This window comes from Bubalus bubalis, chromosome 4, assembly GCF_019923935.1.
Source record: "Bubalus bubalis isolate 160015118507 breed Murrah chromosome 4, NDDB_SH_1, whole genome shotgun sequence".
Taxonomy (NCBI): domain Eukaryota; kingdom Metazoa; phylum Chordata; class Mammalia; order Artiodactyla; family Bovidae; genus Bubalus; species Bubalus bubalis.
The window spans coordinates 142,037,258-142,058,664 of record NC_059160.1 but is presented as its reverse complement, the minus strand read 5'-3'; the positions used below and the strand labels follow the sequence as shown (position 1 = coordinate 142,058,664).

At 37.5% G+C, this 21,407-nt stretch overlaps 1 protein-coding gene across 7 annotated transcripts in view; it reads left to right on the top strand.

Annotated features, from left to right (window-relative positions):
- CTNNA3 (catenin alpha 3) overlaps positions 1 to 21,407 on the top strand; it is a 1,922,732-nt gene that overhangs the window by 1,280,527 nt on the left and 620,798 nt on the right. For all 7 annotated transcript variants that reach the window (XM_025285111.3, XM_025285110.3, XM_044942173.2 and 4 more), the window contains one exon: positions 6,272 to 6,428. In XM_025285111.3, coding sequence (XP_025140896.3) covers positions 6,272 to 6,428 — 157 coding nt within the window. The remainder of the gene's footprint in view (positions 1 to 6,271; positions 6,429 to 21,407) is intronic.

The window sequence follows — 21,407 nt, the reverse complement described above, 5'->3', positions numbered from 1 at the left end:
TGGAGACAGCCTAAATGTCCATCAACAGAGAAATGGATAAGCAAAATATAGGTATAGTGGAATATTATTCAGCTTTAAAAAGAAATAAAGTTTTGACACATGCTACAACAGATGGACCCCGGAAGCATCATTCTACATGTAAAAGCCACACACAAAAGGTCAAATATTATACAATTCCACTTTTATGAATATAAAATCTAGAATAGTCAGATTTATTCTAGTCAAATCTAGAATAGTATCTAAAATAGTCAGATTGTTAGGCTGAAGAGAGGAGAGAATAAAAAGATTTTGTTTGATGGGTACACAGTTTCATTCATTTTTATTTCAATTGACTGGCTTATTTTACTCTTTGCTCTTTCTTTTCTTTACATCATAACTTCGATCTACTCATACTGTCTTCTTCCTTTCAACTTTGGTTTGTTCTACTTCCTCAGGGCCTTAACCCCACTAGTCCCCTTCTGGTTCTGATTTTACTACATGGCCTCTGTGTAAGTCTTTGTTCAAATATTCAGTAGAGATTTGAATGCCTTAACCTTTTACATCATGCCCATGACTACTAATGGTTGTTCTTGAATTGAATACCAGCATATGATCTAAATACTTTTGAAAATGGAAAAAAAAAATATGCTGAACTTGGCTATCTATGGCTGTTCTCTAAGAGTAAACCTTGAGTCAACTAATATCTTTTAGGGAGAGTTAATAAATATAGAGGGAACTAAAATTAGCATGCTTAATGTACCAAGAAGCAAGGATAAATAAAACACAGTCCCTCCTATGAAGAGGCTCATATGGAGCAGAGGTGTATAAACACTCATGCAATATGATAATTACTATTTGGTTATATGGAGAAAGTTCTTTTAAAAAACAGCAGACAGTTCACATTCTGGGGTATAGGGAATGGGACAGATGTCACAGTATGCAATGGTATTTCAACAGGTTTGTAAAAGGTTAAGAGTCGTTTCCTCAGAAGGACCAAAGAATGGAAAGTGATGGAGCAATGGTCTTGAGGCAGATTCAGTTGTAAGAAAAAAAAAAAATCGTGGAAGTATGGAGATACGTGATGTGATCAGGAGATAAAGCTGAAGACAGCTGGAATGTAGGCTAAAATGAGGGTGGTCATTACAGCAGGCAGTGTGGGACAGGATCTCTTGTGCATTTGAAAAATAAATCTGTTTGTCACAAGGAGAATGGCCTGGAGCAAACAGGGTCTGGGTTAGGAAACTATTTGGAAGGGTATTAAAATAGTCCTGTTCATATATAAGATCATTTTTAAAAAATAGTCCTGTTAAACTAAGATCATGGCATCTGGTCCCATCACTTCTTGACAAACAGATGGGGAAACAATGGAAACAGTGACAGATTTTATGTCCTTGGGTTCCAAAATCACTGCAGATGGTGACTGCAGCCATGAAATAAAAAGATGCTTGCTCTTTGGAAGAAAAGCTATGAAAAACCTAGACAGCATATTAAAAAGCAGACACATTACTTTGCCAACAAAGGTCCGTATAGTCTAAAGCTATGGTTTTTCCAGTAGTCATGTATGGATGTGAGAGTTGAGCCATAAAGAAGGCTGAGCACCGAAGAATTGATGCTTTGATCTGTGGTGTTGGAGAAGACTCTTGAGAGTCTCTTGGACTGCAAGGAGATCAAACCAGTCCATCCTAAAGGAAATCAGTCCTGAATATTCATTGGAAGGACTGATGCTGAAGCTGAAACTCCAATACTTTGGCCACCTGATGCAAGGAACTGATTCATTGGAAAAGACCCTGATGCTGGGAAGATTGAAGGCAGGAGAAGGGGACGACAGAGGATGAAATGGTTAGATGGCACCACAGACACAATGGACATGAGTTTGAGCAAACTCTGGGAGATAGTGAGGGACAGGGAAGCCTGGTGTGCTGCAGTCCATGGTGTGCCAAACAGTCGGAAAGAACTGAGCAACTGAACAACCGCAATAAGATATAAAAAGGTCCTAAAGTTAAAGATGCTGTTTCAAAGGATAATCGACTGATTAGGTGATGAATGGGGTCAAGGGTGATTCTGGTATGTACACATATCAACCATAATCTAAAGAAAGAGGCCTCAGGAAGCAACATCATTCACTTTAAACTTAAGTCATCTTTACCTATGCATAAGGAGGATTTGAGAATATTCTCCCCCACTTCTCAAGATATGTAGCTAAAATATTAGGAGGACGACACTAGGATGAAGATTTCTTCTGCCTTAAAGAAGGTTTGCACATCATTCAAGTTTTTTTTTTTTTCTGCTTTTAGTTTTAACTTAAATATCAGGAGTCAAGTAGGATATGTATTTCTTGTAGTGTGCAGTGTTGAATCAGTTAAACTGAATCAGCTGCAGAACTGAAAATGTTCCTACAAAATACAGCATGCCATATATTTCTGATACCACATCACCACTAAGGGAACTACACGAGTACTTAAAAAGTATGCACAGACTGTGAAGGCATAATGGCAGTACAATCACATATGTACAGTTGTTCACCTGCAGGGACAATGAAACACCAGAGACCAGAGCCTCTGCAGTGTACACTGGGAGCTGTTGTTTTTGTTCAGTCACTTAGTCATGTCTGGTTCTTTGCGAACCCATAAACTGCAGCACGCCAGGCTTCCCTGTCCTACATTATAAGTTATTAGGTTAATAAAGCTCTAAAACTAAAGTCCGGGAATACTGCAGTTGTTATTACTAAAGGTAGGTTACGTTTCCTTAAAATTCAACATGTTCCTCTTTCATAAAAAAGAAATAAGAGAATATCAGCATAACAATTTCAAGCAATTAATTTCTCTCCTCCTGTACCGCCAGTAATTTGTTGAAAATCACACCAGTGAGGTGCAGCCTTTAAGTTACTGAGTAGAAAAAAGATTCTTTTTATTGTTGCCATTATATGTTGGTGAAATCTGAATCTTGTGTCCAATATTCGGCCACACCAATGATTCCTATTTTCCAAATTCAAAAGTCATTTTTAATCCTCATTATTCTTTACTTTCCTATGGCATTTGACCTTTTGAAAAGATTTTCTTCCTCATCTCAACTCTTGAATACCTTACTTTTCTATCTCCTTGATGATTTCTTCTCTCATCTTTATCACTTCCATTTTATCCTTTCCTCATACGTATTGGAGCTTTCCAAACCTATGTTCTTTCCTCTCTTCCATTATTTTTTTTTTTAATTTTTCTGCAACTCTGTTACTATCTCCTCTTCCCAAGAAGATGAGTTTAGGGTCTACCTTGCTTCCAGATTTTCATTGTACTTGTTATTGCCTCTTCCTAAATGAATATCACCTTATACTAATTTCCACTTATTTTTCAGATTTCAGTCCTTTGAAACATCTTTCCTTATGGAACTGAATACCTCTCCCACATGTTTTAAGGCATCTTCTGCTCATCTTTACAATAGCCCCTACATTGTAACACTTAAGTATTGTAGTGGTTTCCTAACTGGGAGCCCCAGACCAATAGCATCTCTATCACCTGGGAATTTGTCAGACAGGCAAATTCTCAGGCTCCAAAGCACATCAACTGAATCAGAAACTCTACTGCGTGGCTCAGGAATCTGTTTTAATAAGTCATTCAGGGGAATTCAGATACATTCTAAAGTCTGAGAATCACTGGTATGTTGCATTTGGCTGGCTTTGGTCTTCTTCCTCTTTTAGATCATGGGCTGCTTCAAAAACTATGATGAAATATTTTTCATTGTGGTGTCCTTAGTATTCAGTGTAGAACTGGATACATTGTTGCTGCATAGCACTGATTTATTACAATGCATGAAACAAATAAATGAGTAAATGAATGACAACTTTTTAATGAAATTCAATTTCATATCTCTGATTGACCACTATGTAATTTGTAGAGAGAGCCAAGAGTCCCTTCAAAGTCAACCTCTGTATTAGAAATGTTGACATCTAATACCCTTCAACAATGTCTTCCAAAACAGTTGCACACATCTGCTTTTACAACCTTGAATGACTTTTTTACCTCTGATCTCTCATTGTCTATCAATACTATAATCATTCTCTTCATTAATCATGGAAGAACCTTAGTAATCACCGTTCTTTGAAGAATAACTTCATTCATTCTGAGTATACAACTAAAGCATATTCCCCATAGAAAGTCTGAACAATTCAGTTACACACACAAAATCAAATTAAAGCACTGAAAATTCCATCACTCTGAAAGGACTATTTTTATTTGTATGGATTTATCTAACTTTTAGTTCTAGCATATTTGCTAGAAGTGGCATTTTATGAAGAATGATGTTCTGTAATCTGCTGTTATTACACTATTGTGGGAATATTTCCATGTTCTAAAACATTATTTTCTACAGAATCATTTATGTCTGCATGATATTCTTGACAATAATTGATCTATCCTAATTTAAATTATTAAAAGTCCTGTCAAAACTTTTTCAACACCTCCGCCATTGCAGTCCAAGATCTTTCTTACTCTTGTATCCTATTACAGTAGCCTCCTTAGCCAAATTAATCTATTTAAAGTGTAGTTCTGAGCAAATCACTCAAAAGTCAAAAGGACTCTCCTACTACTGCTGCTCAGTCACTTCAGTCGTGTCCAACTCTGTGCGACCCCATAGACGGAAGCCCACCAGGCTCCCTGTCCCTGGGATTCTCCAGGCAAGAACATTGGAGTAGATTGCCATTTCCTTCTCCAGTGCATGAAAGTGAGAAGTCAAAGTGAACTCACTCAGTCATGTCCGACTCTTAGCGACCCCATGGACCGCAGCCCACCAGGTTCTTCCTCCCATGGGATTTTCCAGGCAAGAGTACTGGAGTGGGGTGCCATTGCCTTCTCCAAAAGGACTCTCCAGTACCTTCCAAATAAGACTCCAGTCTTGAGGAGGATAGTTAAGGGCTCCTTATGCATACCCAGGCTCTAGGTGAGACTACTTACCAATCTCATAGCATTTCTCCTGTTTGCTCACCTTTTGAATATTGCCACTTCTCTCTTCAAATTCTTTCCCACCCATGGTGCCCCCTTCACTGTGAAGCCTCGCTAAAATTCCATGCCTTATCCCCCTTCTCTGCTCTATGTTTTCTTCTTTAATTCTTATAATCATAGAAGAGACCATATATTTTTATTAAATTCACTTACTAATTTCCTGGGCTTCACAGGTGGCTCAGTGGTAAAGAATTTGCCTGCCAGTGCATGAGCTATGGGTTCTCTCCTTGGGTCAGGAAGATCCCCCAGAGAAGGAAATGGCAACCTACTCTGGTATCCTTGCCTGGGAAATCCCATGGACAGAGGAGCCTGGTGGGCTACAGTCCATGGGTTGCAAAGAGTAAGACATAACTGAGCAAGTGAGCAAGCACTATCTCTCCTAACTGGTATATAAGCTCCATGAAGACAGTGATTTTTTTTTTTTTTCCCCCTCATGTCTTGTTCATTGAAAGAAAATGAAAGTGAAAGCAGCTCAGTCATGTTTGACTCTTTGCAACCCCATGGACTGTAGCCCTCCAGGCTCCTCTGTCCATGGAATAGTCCAAGTAAGAATACTGGAGTGGGTTACCATTTTCTTCTCCTGGGGATCTTCCCAGCCCAGGGATCAAACGTGGGTCTTCTGCATTGCAGGCAGATTCTTTACTGTCCAAGCCACGAGGGGAGCCTTGTTCACTGCCATATCCTAAAACCAAGACCAGTGCTTGATACCTTGAAACAAACAAACACAAACAAAAAACCTCATAATATATTTGAAATATTGAATGATAATGAGTGGACAAATGAAATAATTGATCAACATTGAATATCTACTGGTAAAATTCTTCAAGTCCTCAAGGAAGTCAAAGCTTTTCTTCCTGTGATTTGCATACAACGAGGATTCACTACCTACTTGTGCAAAGTAAATACAAATGACCAGTTAAACATTATTCTTTCCTGAAATCTTTTTTTAGAATCGCTGCTGTAGGTGCTCTCTCTCTAAAGACTGTCAATCATTTCTGTAATTATGGTATGTATTGAATACTCTACTGAGCTGGAGTTATATGATGTCCTTCTCATTAAGTTACATGCAATCTCTTTATAGGCAGATATCAATTATCTTTGTTATCTCTTGTAGTTCTTAGTACACTGATGCTTGACAAACAGTTCTAAAATCAATGACCAAAAATAAAATTAAACTATTACCAAGAGCAAAGGAGATACACATGAGGGCATAAACAGATCTAATTAAAAAAAAATTGTCATATGCACAATGGTAAGTATTCTGAAATAAATCACCAAGTGAACATTCTGTATTTTTACAGATTATTAATGCTGCACTTGCTTTGGCTGCAAGACCCAAAAGTCAAGTGGTCAAAAAAACCATGGAAATGTACAAGCGCACGTGGGAGAATCATATCCATGTCCTCACTGAAGCTGTAGATGACATTACAAGCATTGATGACTTCCTGGCTGTATCTGGTATGATTTTTATCTTTTAATTTCTGCGTTTGCTCTTGTCATTTTCTGCAATAGGATGATATGAAATATAATAAATTTTATGAAATATTATGAGACTTTTTTAATGGTGGCCTTTCTAGAAGCAAAGTGCTACTATATATGATCTAGGATAATGAGTCTCATGCCTTGTAATCCATACATCTCAACAATTTACACTGCCTCTGAAAGAAATCTCTATTCATGGGCAAAGTATAATTGAAAATAGTGGCTGGAAATTTTAGGCATTTCCTGGCTTTTCAAATAAATCATCATTTCCCATCTTTTAATATAGTTATATCTCTTGATTTTCCTCCACATTTTTTGAAACAAGTTTTTCTTCACTCAGAAAAATAAAGGTAGGAAAAAGGAAAAAAAATAGGAAAACACTTTATTGATTTGAAATATAACACATACTTCAACCACCATATATATTTGAGTAGTGGTGTTCTAAAGAATAAAATAAGTCTGAACATGTAACTACATCAATAACAGACAGGCATGAGATTCCATGTCAAACCTAGATGATTCTTTCATCACATAATAGAATACAAGATAGTTAAGACATATTCTCGGAAACATAACTCAGGTTTTGATTATACTGTTGTAACAGCAAAGAACTAAATACTTTTTAATATTTTTTATTTTCTTAAAAATACCTCTCATTAAAATAAATTATATATATATATATATTTTGAGAGATTTTCTTGGAATGTGATGATCCTTTTTTATAAAATGAAGTTTCTCATGAATTTCAAACATCATTATATATTTTTAAATGTTTCTTGATTGTATTTTATCTACCTTATTGATTTCATTATATATGTATATATTCTCATCCTGAACAATAGTAACCTAGTGTATTTTCTTAACATAGTAATGAAAAGAAAATATGTGCTAGTTAACTACTTTGACATTGTTTTATATCTTTAGAGCTAAAAGTTTGAAAATAATAGAAAATGAACAGGAATAATATTAATATGCCTTGATACAACTATTCAGAAATAGCAGCTAATGATATCTAGTTTATTTCCATCCAGCAAAGTCTTTATGCTGGATGGAAATAAATGTTTTCAAATTATTATGTCATTTTGCCTTTTTATAGGTAATAGTTGGCTGAATTTTCCCACATTATTATATTTTTTTCAAAAAAATGTCATATATCTGTTCTGTTATTTTCATTTAGATAAATTTTAACTACTATAAGCAATACTTAGGCATATTTTTGTCTATTTTCTGTCTTTTGAGTACAGACTTTGCAATGTGAATTCAATCAGCATGTTATATTTGGTCTTTTGTAATTTAGTTGTTAAATGCTAGTTTCTGTTTTTCAGTTGGTTCTTTTGGTTACAAGGTGAAGAAACCTGCTCACGGTAGTTAATATGAAGGCAGTTTATTATAAGTCAGTTGATGACCCAGTAGGGAGAATCTCCTGAACATACCAGAGCAGGAGCCATAATCACGTGATGAGAAAAGTGGGGAGCCTGGGAGCTGAGCAGCTGTGTAGGTCCTCAGAGCAGGGGCTCATGGCTTTCCTTTTAGTGCCGGATTCACCTGATCTGGCAATCTCTGAATCTGTGCCTTTCTGTGAAAAACTTTAGCACTTAAGAATGTTTTGCCTGCATGTAAGAGAAAACTCATATGAGAGTTGCTTAAATAACAAAAATCATTAGTTATTTCATGTCATTAGATATTTAAGATAGTAAACTTACCATCCCTAACACACCAGAGGACATGGATAGGACTAGTCCCTGCATATGGGAAGGAGTATCTTATCACTAACATTTTTTTAGAATTGCCAGTACAGGGTAGTGATAAAAAGTGAATTAATATTTAATGTGTTTCATTATTGTTTTTAAAATTCTCTGTAAAGAGTGCACTCCATTATTTTCTGTCCTTGGGGTGGACAGTTCTTACTTTCCTGCCCTTTGATTGGTTGTGATTCAGAGTTATTCAGTTCACTTCAATTCAGTTGCTCAGTCGTGTCCGACTCTTTGCAACCCCAAGGATTACTGCAAGCCAGGCTTCACTGTCCATCACCAACTCCTGGGCTTACTCAAACTCATGTCCATTGAGTCGGTGATGCCATCCAATCATCTCATCCTCTGTTGTCCCCTTCTCCTCCTGCCTTCAATTTTCCCAGCATCAGGGTCTTTTCAAATGAGTCAGTTCCTCACATCAGGCGTCATTTCAGCTTCAACATCAGACCTTCCAATGAATATTCAGGACTTATTTCCTTTAGGATGGACTGGTTGTATTTCCTTGCAGTCCAAGGGACTCTCAAGAGTCTTCTCCAACACCACAGTTCAAAAGCATCAAACTTCAGCACACAGCTTTCTTTGCAGTCCAACTTTCATATCCATACATGACTACTGGAAAAAACCATAGCCTTGATTGGATGGACCTTTGTTGGCAAAGTAATGTCTCTGCTTTTGAATATGCTCTCTAGGTTAGTCATAACTTTTCTTCCAAGGAGCAAGTGTCTTTTAATTTCATGGCTGCAGTCACCATCTGCAATGATTTTGGAACCCCAGAAAATAAAGTCTGTCACTGTTTCCCCATCTATTTGCCATGAAGTGATGGGACCAGATGCCATGATCTTAGTTTTCTGAATGTTGAGCTTTAAGCCAACTTTTTCACTCTCCTCTTTCAATTCATCAAGAGGCTCTTTAGTTCTTCTTCACTTTCTGCCATAAGGGTGGTGTCATCTGCATATCTGAGGTTATTGATATTTTTCCTGGCAGTTTTGATTCCAGCTTGTGTTTCATCCAGCCCAGCATTTCTCATGATGTACTCTGCTGCTGATGTTAAGTCGCTTCTGTCGTTTCTGACTCTTCGTGACCCCATGGACTGCAGCCCACCAGGCTACTCCTTCCATGGGATTTTCCAGGGAAGAGTTCTGGAGTGGGTTGCCATTGCCTTCTCCGGATGTACTCTGCATATAAGTTAAATAAGCAGGGTGACAATATATAGCCTTGACATATTCTTTTCCCGATTTGGAACCAATCTGTTTTTCCACATCCAGTTCTACCTGTTGCTTCTTGACCTGCATATAGATTTCTCAGGAGGCAGGTCATGTGGTCTGGTATTTCCATCTCTTTAAAAATTTCCCAGTTTGCTGTGATTCACACAGTCAAAGTCTTTGGCATAGTCAATAAAACATAGACCAGTCTTTTGTTAACCATTTATCAGCACTCAGAGCCCATCATGAAAATCCCATTTCCTTTTGCCATCTATTGGTCCAGAAGTATGACTGACATAGGCATCTAGGTTCCTCTTGACCTTCCCTCATGTTGCATCTCAAAGAGTTACACTGCTGCTCTGCTGCTAAGTCACTTCAGTCATGTCCGACTCTGTGCAACCCCATAGATGGCAGCCCACCAGGCTCCTCTGTCCCTGGGATTCTCCAGGCAAGAATACTGGAGTGGGTTGCCATTTCCTTCTCCAATGTATGAAAGTGAAAAGTGAAAGTGAAGTCACTCAGTCGTGCCCGACTCCTAGCGACCTCATGGACTACAGCCTACCAGGCTCCTCCATCCATGGGATTTTCCAGGGAAGAATACTGGAGTGGGGTGCCATTGCCTTCTCCCACTTTTCTGACTAGTCACTTACTATACAAAAAAATAATTAGAGATTTTATCAGCAGGAACAAATGGGAAGTGGCTGTTAACTAGAGAAAAAAAATATGTTTGCCCCAAACTTAGTGGATGACTTAGTGGCACCCACTTGTTTAAGTTTCTGTGTCTTCATAAATTTACCTTGAGATAGTTTAGCCTGAGCTCTGGTGCTGTTTCTTGTTACATCCAGTTCCCACAGATAATACTTGCAAATAGGGAGAGTCAAAGAGGCCCCTTCCTCATTGGGTTGTATCCTTGGTAAGAGGTATACCTACTCTTAGATCAATAGATGGCAAAAGGAAATGGGATTTCCATGATGGGCTCTGAGTGCTGATAAATGGTTAACAACCAACTGTAACCAGAGAAAGTAATAGTCCTAATTCATAGCACTTGCTTGATTTCTGTGACATAAATACTCCCACATTGGCAGGTTTCCTGCCAATGACGAATCTGAGGTCTTACTCATGGCAAAAGCATTTTTTCTTGAAGAAAGAAGAAAAAGAACCTCAAGGGAGAGGTGAGCCAAGCCAAGAGAGGCATGGGTGCTAGAATAATGAGGTACAGAATTTTTAAGATAGGGCTTTTACATATTCATCTGTGGGGGTGTGGACTAACAGTTTTGATTGGCAGTTGCAAGTTATGTAACAACTGGCTCTATTATGCATGTCTTTCCCATAGTTCAGTCTGTTAAAATCAGATGTATGTATTATGTATAGAGTATTTATGAACCTTTAATAGGCTCTAGGCTGCCTAAGGTCACTTGAGGACGTAGCTATGCATCAGGGGCACATGTGCCAGAGTTGGAGAAGTCCTTGTGGTTAGTTTGCATCCACTGTGCACGTAGGTAACATGCTCTGGAATTGGAGAAGTCTCTGTGGTTATTTTATAGGATATCTATGAGCTCTCTTGGGCTGTATTGGAGTATGTCTAGGGTGGGGTTTGAGATCAGCTCGAATCTTTTTTGACTGGGCCACCCCTAGTTGCTCATGCCTAACTTCCTACCTAACACTAATGACTTCTCAGAATTTTCCCAGTCAAATAAATGAGAAAGAATTTAGTTGACTCTATGCATATTTTTAGTACCAGTTCAGAAGTCCTAAATTCAAGATCATAGGCCAACCTACGGATGAGTTACCTTTCTTAAGATGGCTAATCATAGTCACAATCTGACAGCTTCCGTGTGGGACAGCTTTTGAATGACCTCTCTGGTACTACTTTGCAATTAATTTTAGAATATGCTGTTTGTATTCACAGTTTCTGTTTTCCAGGTAGAGTGACTGACTGGCTAGTTCTTAGGATTTCATAACTATGAATTACCTTGAGAATATTACATTTTCAAATTTTTAAGTAAGTATTTCATCTTTTTTGGATTTTCTTCCAGTAGTTGATAACAATGCTAAATTATTTTGATGTTTTATAAGGATAAAGAATAGGGGTCTTAAAACAACAAAATTCTGTAAAGCAATTATTCTTCAATAAAAACAATACATTAAAAAAAATAGGGGTCTTGAAAACATTCTTACTTTCTCCTGAGTCAATTGTTAAAAGTTATGGATTCTCAGGACATCAGCTCTCCATATTCTGTGTATATATATATATATATATATATACATATATATGTATATATAAATGAATCCTAAAATCAGTGAGAAAAGATTCTTGGACTTTATTATTTTATTTTCATTAACAAAGGAATAAATCACATTCATAAGACGTTTGCCCATATATATGTTTTAGCATGACTAGATCTTCCAATCAGAGAAGGTAATGGCAACCTACTCCAGTACTCTTGTCTGGAGAACCCCATGGATGGAGGAGCCTGGTGGGCTACAGTCCATGGGGTCGCACAGAGTCGGACAAGACTGAACAACTTCACTTTCACTTTTCACTTTCATGCATTGGAGAAGGAAATGGCAACCCACTCCAGTATTCTTGCCTGGAGAATCCCAGGGACGGGGGAGCCTGTTGGGCTGCCATCTATGGGGCTGCACAGAGTTGGACACAACTGACGCGACTTAGCAGCAGCAGCAGCAAATCTTCCAATATGGATCAGTAGCTCTTGGGATAATGGCATTTTTTAAATAAAATACCAAACATCTTTGGTTCTTCTATTGCATTTCCAAATATAGTAATATCATTAATGATTTTAAAATTATGTGTTTATGTAATCACCAGTTTCTCATATACAGAAGTGAAAATATCAATTTTTAAAAACCTTTTTTGTTTCTTGCTGTACACAGAAAATTCCAAAAATAAGTGCAATCAGTCCTTTCTTGAAAATCATAAGGAATGTAGTTACCTCACAAATTTATTATGTATAAAAATTTTATGTGCAAGAATAAAATGAAACAGTGACCCAAATCCACTTTCAAACTAAGTTCTCTAACATTCAGTTGTCTGAAAGAGGTTCTTTTCAGTTTAATGTTAATTTATGTAATACTATTGGTGTCATCTTACAAGTAATTAGAAAAAAAATCTTCAAAATGCATAGGTCCCAAAACTTCTGTCTTATCACTCACTACAGGGATTATCCCCACACCGTTAACTGCACATTTTGTCATTCTCTGAAAACACTGAACAAAACACCTGTCAGAAATAGCTGGTCTGAAGATTCTTTGACCACATCAAGTTCTATCCTATGTTTAGAAAGCCCTGATAAGATTTGATAAACTCTATATTTCCAGCCTACCATTGGACCTGATATCACCAGTTATCCATGTGGAAGTATAAAAATATTTAAGATCTCTGTTTAAGATGTGAGTTTCTAAGAGGAAACATATTGACACATAAACCAGCCTTTTGAACTATAGTATTAATTGACTCATCAGATCAGATCAGATCAGTCGCTCAGTCCTGTCGTACTCTTTGCAACCCCATGAATCACAGCACGCCAGGCATCCCTGTCCATTACCAACTCCCGGAGTTCACTGAGACTCACATCCATCGAGTCAGTGATGCCATCCAGCCATCTCATCCTCTGTCGTCCCCTTCTCCTCCTGCCCCCAATCCCTCCTAGCATCAGAGTCTTTTCCAATGAGTCAACCGTTCACATGAGGTGGCACTGGAGTTTCAGCATAAGCATCATTCCTTCCAAAGAAATCCCAGGGCTGATCTCCTTGAGAATGGACTGGTTGGATCTCCTTGCAGTCCAAGGGACTCTCAAGAGTCTTCTCCAACACCACAGTTCAAAAGCATCAATTCTTCGACGCTCAGCCTTCTTCACAGTCCAACTCTCACATCCATACATAACCACAGGAAAAACCGTAGCCTTGATTAGACGAACCTTTGTTGGCAAAGTAATGTCTCTGCTTTTCAATATGCTATCTAGGTTGGTCATAACTTTCCTTCCAAGGAGTAAGCGTCTTTTAATGTCATGGCTTCAGTCACCATCTGCAGTGATTTTGGAGCCCCCAAAAATAAAGTCTGACACTGTTTCCTCTATTTCCCTATCTATTTCCCATGAAGTGATAGAACCAGATGCCATGATCTTCATTTTCTGAATGTTGAGCTTTAAGCCAACTTTTTCACTCTCCACTTGCACTTTCATCAAGAGGCTTTTTAGTTCCTCTTCACTTTCTGCCATAAGGGTGATGTCATATGCATATCTGAGGTTATTGATACTTCTCCCGGCAATCTTGATTTCAGCTTGTGCTTCTTCCAGCCCAGCATTTATCATGATGTACTCCGCATATAAGTTAAATAAACAGGGTGACAATATACAGCCTTGACGTACTCCTTTCCTATTTGGAACCAGTCTGTTGTTCCATGTCCAGTTCTAAGTGTTGCTTCCTGACCTGCATACAAATTTCTCAAGAGGCGGATCAGGTGGTCTGGTATTCCCATCTCTTTCAGAATTTTCCACAGTTTACTGTGATCCACACAGTCAAAGGCATTGGCATAGTCAATAAAGCAGAAATAGATATTTTTCTGGAACTCTCTTGCGTTTTCCATGATCCAGCGGATGTTGGCAATTTGATCTGTGGTTCCTCTTCCTTTTCTAAAACCAACTTGAACATCAGGAAGTTCACGGTTCACATATTGCTGAAGCCTGGCTTGGAGAATTGACTCATAGTGAGCTTTAATCCCAAGGAATTGAATTTAGAAGATGGAAACTTTGATGGAAAATGGAATGACTTGGACCATAAGAGCTATTCAGTAATTACTAAGAACTGATTAAGTATGAGGGTTTGTGAAGATATGGCTTTTGTTTCACTTATTCTTTCATTTATTCATTAAATATTTACTGCATAGTTTTAAATGCTAAACCCTCCAAAAGGTACTGGAGACTTAATAATGAGTAAAAGTGGAAAAGATAACTTGCAAGACAGTCATAATGATGGAGATTATTGGAGAGAGGGGACTACATGAACAATGGAGGCAGTCACTGACAAGGATCTGGAATTTTCTAAAGAGGAGATTGACCACTTATTGATTAGAATTAGCACTGCTGTTCCTTTACTGTAACAGGTTTTTTTTTTTTTTCATTTTAAAGATAACATCTTATCGATTCTCTGTGAATTATAGTATTGGAGGATACTTGAAAATTTTCTTTATTCCATATCCTACATTTCTCTTTAATGTCCATGTCCATTGCTCTGACTCCAGTTCAAGCCTCTGTCTCTTCCTTGAATTGTCATGTAATCTTTCTAATTGATCCTTCTGCTTCCAAAATTTTGCTTGAAGGTTTTCAGTAGGTATTTATTGAATGAAAAAAAAAGTACTCATCTTCTTACTAATAATTTTTCAAGATTAATTTGGGAGGATTTATGTGTTATGCTTTCATTAAATGTGTTCAGCTTTGAAATGAATATTTTATTAAAAATTCAAATTATGAAAAATACAAGCACTAATCATCACAGTGTTCTGTGACTTTGACTTAGTGACACAAATGTAACTCTGATACTGCCATCAAAAATGCTATAGCAAAGCCCTCTGTGTTCATGAAACTATAGTAAACTTGATCTTTCAGTTCAGTTCAGTTGCTCAGTTATGTCCGACTCTTTGTGACCCCATGGACGGCAGCATGTCAGGCTTCCCTGTTCATCACAAACCTAGGAGTTCACTCAAACTCCTGTCTATTGAGTCAGTGATGCCATCTAACCATCTCATCCTTTGTCTACCCCTTCTTGTCGCATCTTCAATCTTTGCCAGAATCAGGATCTTTTCCACTGTGTCAGTTCTTTGCATCAGGTGGCCAAAGTATTGGAGTTTCAGCTTAAGCATCAGTCCTTCCAATAAATTTTCAGGACTGATTTCCTTCAGGATAGACTGGTTTGGTTTCCTTGCAGTCCAAGGGACTCTCAAGGGTCTTCTCCAACACCACAGATAAAAAACATCAATTCTTCAGTGCTCAGCTTTCTTTATGGTCCAACTTACATCCATACATGACTACTGGAAAAACCATAGTTTTGACTAGATGGTCCTTTGTTGGCAAAGTGATGTCTCTGCTTTTTAATATGCTGTCTAGGTTTTTCATAGCTTTTCTTCCAAGGAGCAAGTGTCTTTTAATTTCATGGCTGCAGACACCATCTGCAGTGATTTTAGAGCCCAAGAAAATAAAGTCTGTCATGGTTTCCATTGTTTCCCCATCTGTTTGCTATGAAGTGATGGGACCAAATGCCATGGCATCTGTAAAGTTTTATCTGAATCATTTGACAAAAGGAAATGAAAATAAATTTTCTTTTCCTTCTTAATTCTAAATTGTTGTTTAGTCACTAATCTGTATCTGACCCTTTCTGACCCCATGGAATGTAGCACACCAGACTCCGTAGAAAGATTCAAATGTTAATTAATTGTCCATAAACTAAGCATTATTTAATCTCATATAATGTTTATGGAATAGGTGTTGGGATAAAAATGACGCATAGCACATATCTATGCAATGATTCATTAAATAATTATAACCAATTATCTATCATCACGCATTCTTTTATGTATCCCTTCAACACCTACTTGAGATTTTAATTGATTAAAGGCATGGTGGTGTAAAATATATTCTTTTAACATTGAGATTTGAAACTGTTGTTGTTTAGTTGCTAAGTTGTGTCTGACTGTTTGTGATCCTATGGACTATAGGCCAACAGGCTCATCTGTCCATGGGGTTTCCCAGGCAAGAATACTGGGGTGGGTAGACATTTCCTTCTTCTGGGGATCTTCATAACTCATGGATTGAACCCACATCTCCTGCACTGGGAAGTGCTTTCTTTACTCCCAAGTCACCAGGGAAGCCCAATATTTGAAATGATATTCTACAAAAATGAATTTTGATAAAAGTGTATGGGATATCAACTACATGCAAAGCAGTTTGCTGGGAAATGGAAGAGGATGCAAAGAAGGAAAGGGGACAATATTTGCTTGTAGGGAACTCAAATGCTGTGCAATTAATGATGGTGGGCATTGAGGGAAAGATTGATGAGATGTCAGGATATTGAGGGAAGGATTGTTAAGGAGATAGTGGTTAAACTGAACTGTTGAATTGAACCTGGAAGAAACTGAAATAACAATTCAGAAAGAGAGAAAAGCATGTGAAAGTGCATGGTGTATTTGAGGGGTGGCATGGTGACCAATATTATAGGAACAAAGGGTCCATCTGGATTAATACTGGACTCAGAAAATCAACAGATGACATCATATAAAGCCCTGAACATTTTTAAGAAAATGTAAATTGTCTAAAATTTTAATTGGTAGTGGCATCAATATTTCAGATAACTAACACCAGATGCTGAGAAACATCCTTATAGAAGTAGATAGTTTGGAGCAAAACAATGCTTTCTTTGCTCTCAGAAGTGAAAATAAAGTAAACTCAATATAAAGCAGGTATTCCCTCACTCTCTCCAGCCCTCCTCCAAGAAATTAAAACATAAGCCTGACACACACACATCCGAGACATGACAATAGAAAGGTGAGGTGAAAGCCAATTTGTTGACTTAAACATAACTCAGGTTGAAAACCCCAGGTGTGAATTTAGTAGGAAAAGGAGCTCTGCTTCATCAGAATAGTCCTAGGATAACTTGCAGCCAGGATATTGCATGCCATTGGCTAAAATCAGGACACAGTCTTATTGTGGTTGTAAGTTTTCTTACTCTCAGTCCTCTGTGATTATATTTTCATGTGATGATGTATGGCTGTCATTGCAGAGACTACAGACAAATTATACACACAGTTTTACATAAGGAATGACAGGGGGAAAGGTTACATTCAAAAATGATTGAATGAGCTCCCCTGATGTAGTCCCTATTGATAATTATATTCTGAAGTTCTGCCTATATGTACATAACTGAAGAGTAGTTTGGGCATGCCAACTGAAATTAAACACACATCATTCCATGTACTAACATGTGAATTCACTCAATGCTCTCATTTGAATGAACAGTAAGTATACAGCAGGATTGTTGTTTGAATGTTACAAATTCAGTATTTAGAAAGTCTGTAATTAGGAGTTCTATTTTGACTTTATCAAAATCAGTCAGATTTAACAATTTTAATCAGAACTCTAAGGTGGAGCTGTCATAAACATCAATAATCCTATTGATTAAATAGCACCAATCACTTGCATTTTAAATTTGTATTGAGATATTTTTTAAAAATTCCTAAATTGTGCAGATGTGTTAACTATGTCCTTACAAAGGGTATGAAAGATAAAATAGATCTTTAAGTAAGTATTTCTTTAAAACTGTCTCAGTGAGTGCATGAACAGTTCTCAATAGCCATAGTATTTGCCAGAGCCAGATATACTGACAGGAACTTTTAACAAAAACAGAGTGTTTCAACTCTAAGCATATGTATTTTATCAATGTAATATGAATGATTCAAAATCCTTCATAGGGTGAATCTTGTGGACATTTTATGGTCAGATAAGGGATTACATGGGAAGTTTATCTTTGTGACATGATGCCTACTCCCTGTCCCCAACCACCTCCTCACCCCACCTGCTAATGAGTCTAATAGGTGCTCTTGAACATTCTGAAAGACCAATTTTCAGCTAGATATGAAGGGGTTTTAGGCAGGAAAAACAGGCTGATCCCTCCCTATATGTTATGCAAAAGTCTTCCTCTGGACCCATAAAGAAGCATGCCCCTTGCTACCCATGTGGGTGCAGATACAAGGTCTGAAAATATGACGTCATGTATCTGAGCTTGCAAATTTGTGTTGGCATAGACTCAAGGACTTTGATAGCATCCTAGGAGATTTTTATTTAGAAAACAATAAAAACTTCCACTTACAGAGTGGCTCCAGAGCTTGTTCTATGAACAATTTATGTATACAGAACAAAAGCAGCCAAGAGCTAGCTTTTCACAAAGCACATATAATTATCACTAAAATGTCACCTCTAAAAGAACTCTTATAGATTAGTCATCAAAACAATGGATTTTATCTCTTGAATTTATGGAAAGCATAGAAAGAAAAGTGTCTGTTTAGAAAGGGTTAACTATGCTTAGAAGTGACAAGTCTGCCAGATCCTACTGGATCTATGATCTTCAGGAAATAAATGAACCTCTGACTCACTAAATGATCTCCTCTAAAATGTTAATAATTATATCACTTTGCTATTGTCTGAAGGTTTGTGTCTCTGCAAAATTCATATGCTGAAATACTAATGCATATGTGCTCAGTTGCTCAATTGTGTCCAACTCTTTGTGACCCCATGGACTGTAGCTTTCCAGGCTCCTCTGCCCATGGAATTTTCCAGGCAAGCATACTGGAGTAGGGTGCTATTTCCTACTCCAGGGAATCTTCCTGACCCAGGGATTGAACCTGCATCTCCTGTATTTCCTAAATTGGTAGGCAGCTTCTTTACCGTTGTGTCACCTGGGATATTATAATAATATCCAGTGTGAAAATACTAGAAGGCAGGGCCTTTGGAAGGTTCTTAGGTCATGAGGGTGAAGTCTTCATGAATTAGATTAATATTTTCATAAAGCAGACACCACAGAGATTCCTAACATCTTCCCCGACTGCGCTGCTGCTGCTAAGTCGCTTCAGTTGTGTCCGACTCTGTGCGACCCCATAGACGGCAGCCCACCAGGCTATAGCAAAAGGCACTGGGTATAAATTAAGGAGGGCTTTGCCTTGATTTTGGATTCCCAGCCTCCAGAAGAGTGAGAAATACATTTCAGTTGTTTATGAGTTTACTTCACTCAGTATGACACTCTCTAGGCCCATCCATATTGCTCCTAATAGCATTATTTCCTTCTTTTTATAGCTGAATAATATTCAATTGTATATATGAACCACATCTTCTAACTCTCCTCTATTGGTGGACATTTAGGTTCCTTCCATGTCTTGGCTATAAATAGTCAATAGTACTTCAATGAACATTGGAGTGTGTGTGTATTTTCAAATTATTATTTTTTTCCCGGACATACATCAGGAGTGGGATTGCTGGATCATATAGTAGGCATTTTAGTTTTTTCAGTAACCTTTATACTGTTCTACAGAGTGGCTGTTTCAATTTACATTTCCACTAACAAGGTAGAAGTGTTCTCTTTTCTCCACAACTTCTCCTCCACTCTTTCCATCATTGTTTGTAGATTTATTTTTGATGATGGCTATTCTGATACGTGTGAGGTGTTACCTCAATGGAGTTTTGATTTGCATTTCTCTAAGGTAGTGATGTTAAATATCTTTTCATGTGCTTTTTTTTCCATCTGTGTGTATTTTTTTTTTCTTTTTTGAGAAATGTCTATTTAGATCTGCCCATATTTTGATTGCGGAGACGGCAATGGCGCCCCACTCCAGTACTCTTGCCTGGAAAATCCCATGAGCAGAGGAGCCTGGTGAGCTGCAGTCCATGCGGTCACTAAGAGTCAGACACGACTGAGCGACTTCACTTTCACTTTTCACTTCCATGCATTGGAGAAGGAAATGGCAACTCACTCCAGTGTTCTTGCCTGGAGAATCCCAGGGATGGGGGAGCCTGGTGGGCTGCCGTCTATGGGGTCACACAGAGTCGGACACGACTGAAGCGACTTAGTACTAGTAGTAGTAGTAGTATATTTTTATTGGGTTGTTTGTTTTTTGATATTGAGCTGAATGAACTGTTTATTTTGGATATTAATCCATTTTTAGTTGCTTCATTTTCAAATTTTTTTTCCCATTTTGTGGATTGTCTTTTCATTTTGTTGGTGGTTTCCGTTACTATGCAAAAGCTTTGAAATCTCTTGTATTCTTATATGCTAATAATGAAAGATCAGAAAGCAAAATTAAGGAAACAATTCCATTTACCATCACATCAAAAAGAATAAAATACTAAGGAATAAGCCTATCTAAGGAGGTAAAAGAACTGTGCTCTGAAAACTATAAGATGCTGATAAAAGAAATAAAAAATGACACAAGCATCTGGAACTTCCTTTACTTGGGGAGAAAGATGTACGTAACTCTTAAGTATTGTTACTCATTCAGTTTTTGAGTCAAATAATTAACAAAAGCTCAAGTCCCTTCTTCTGTTAATCTTTGGTTGGTCATGTGGACTATTTTGTATGATCATGATAGAGCAAAATAATTACCCCTTTGAGCTAGACTAGATATGGTTTGGGTGAGTATGAGACTCTTTTCTCCCTCTTCAGAAGTTAATCAGATTCTGAAGACTTTAAAGCTAAACAAAAGAAACATCCCAAAAGAACACCACTCAAAATATCAGATGAGTGAAAATTCAGTCAAAGAAAGAGAAGCAAACACACTTCATGGATGTGTCAAGATTGTTAGGTTTTTCTTCATTTCAGTGCCATAAATAGTGCTTGATATACAGCAGATATTTAAATAATGGTTTCTTTAAATACTTTTTACTTAATAAACTCTCATTTGATTTCTATAGATGTAACCTCCAAGTGATCTAGGGCAGATTTTACTCAGTTCATATCTCAGAGCCTCCCAACACAGGCCAGAATGTATATGTAGCATAACTATTTCAGGCAACTGCAAAAATTAAGAACAGCTATGCAAAGTGATTTTTTCTTTTATTTTGGTATAGTCCTGTATCCAAATCAAGGCTTCTCCTCGATATATAATTATACAGAATAATCACACTATACCTTTCACGGGTGTAAGAGATGAAGCTCATTTCCTGCAGTGCTAAAGGTTTATATGCCAGGATCTTTATATCCTAATGTAAAATCTGATTTACTTTAATTTTGGTTTTTAAATTCACTGAACTTAAACTTTTTCTACTTAATTAGGCACTAATAAGTGATACAAAATGTGGAGTTTAAATATGTTTCAAACATTTATCACACTAACCTAAATATTGTCACGATAGTAGATGTGAAAACTTCAATGTGCCTTTGGAAAAATATCTGTGAACCAAATGAAAATCTTGTACTTTACCACATTTTAATATGACATGGCTGAG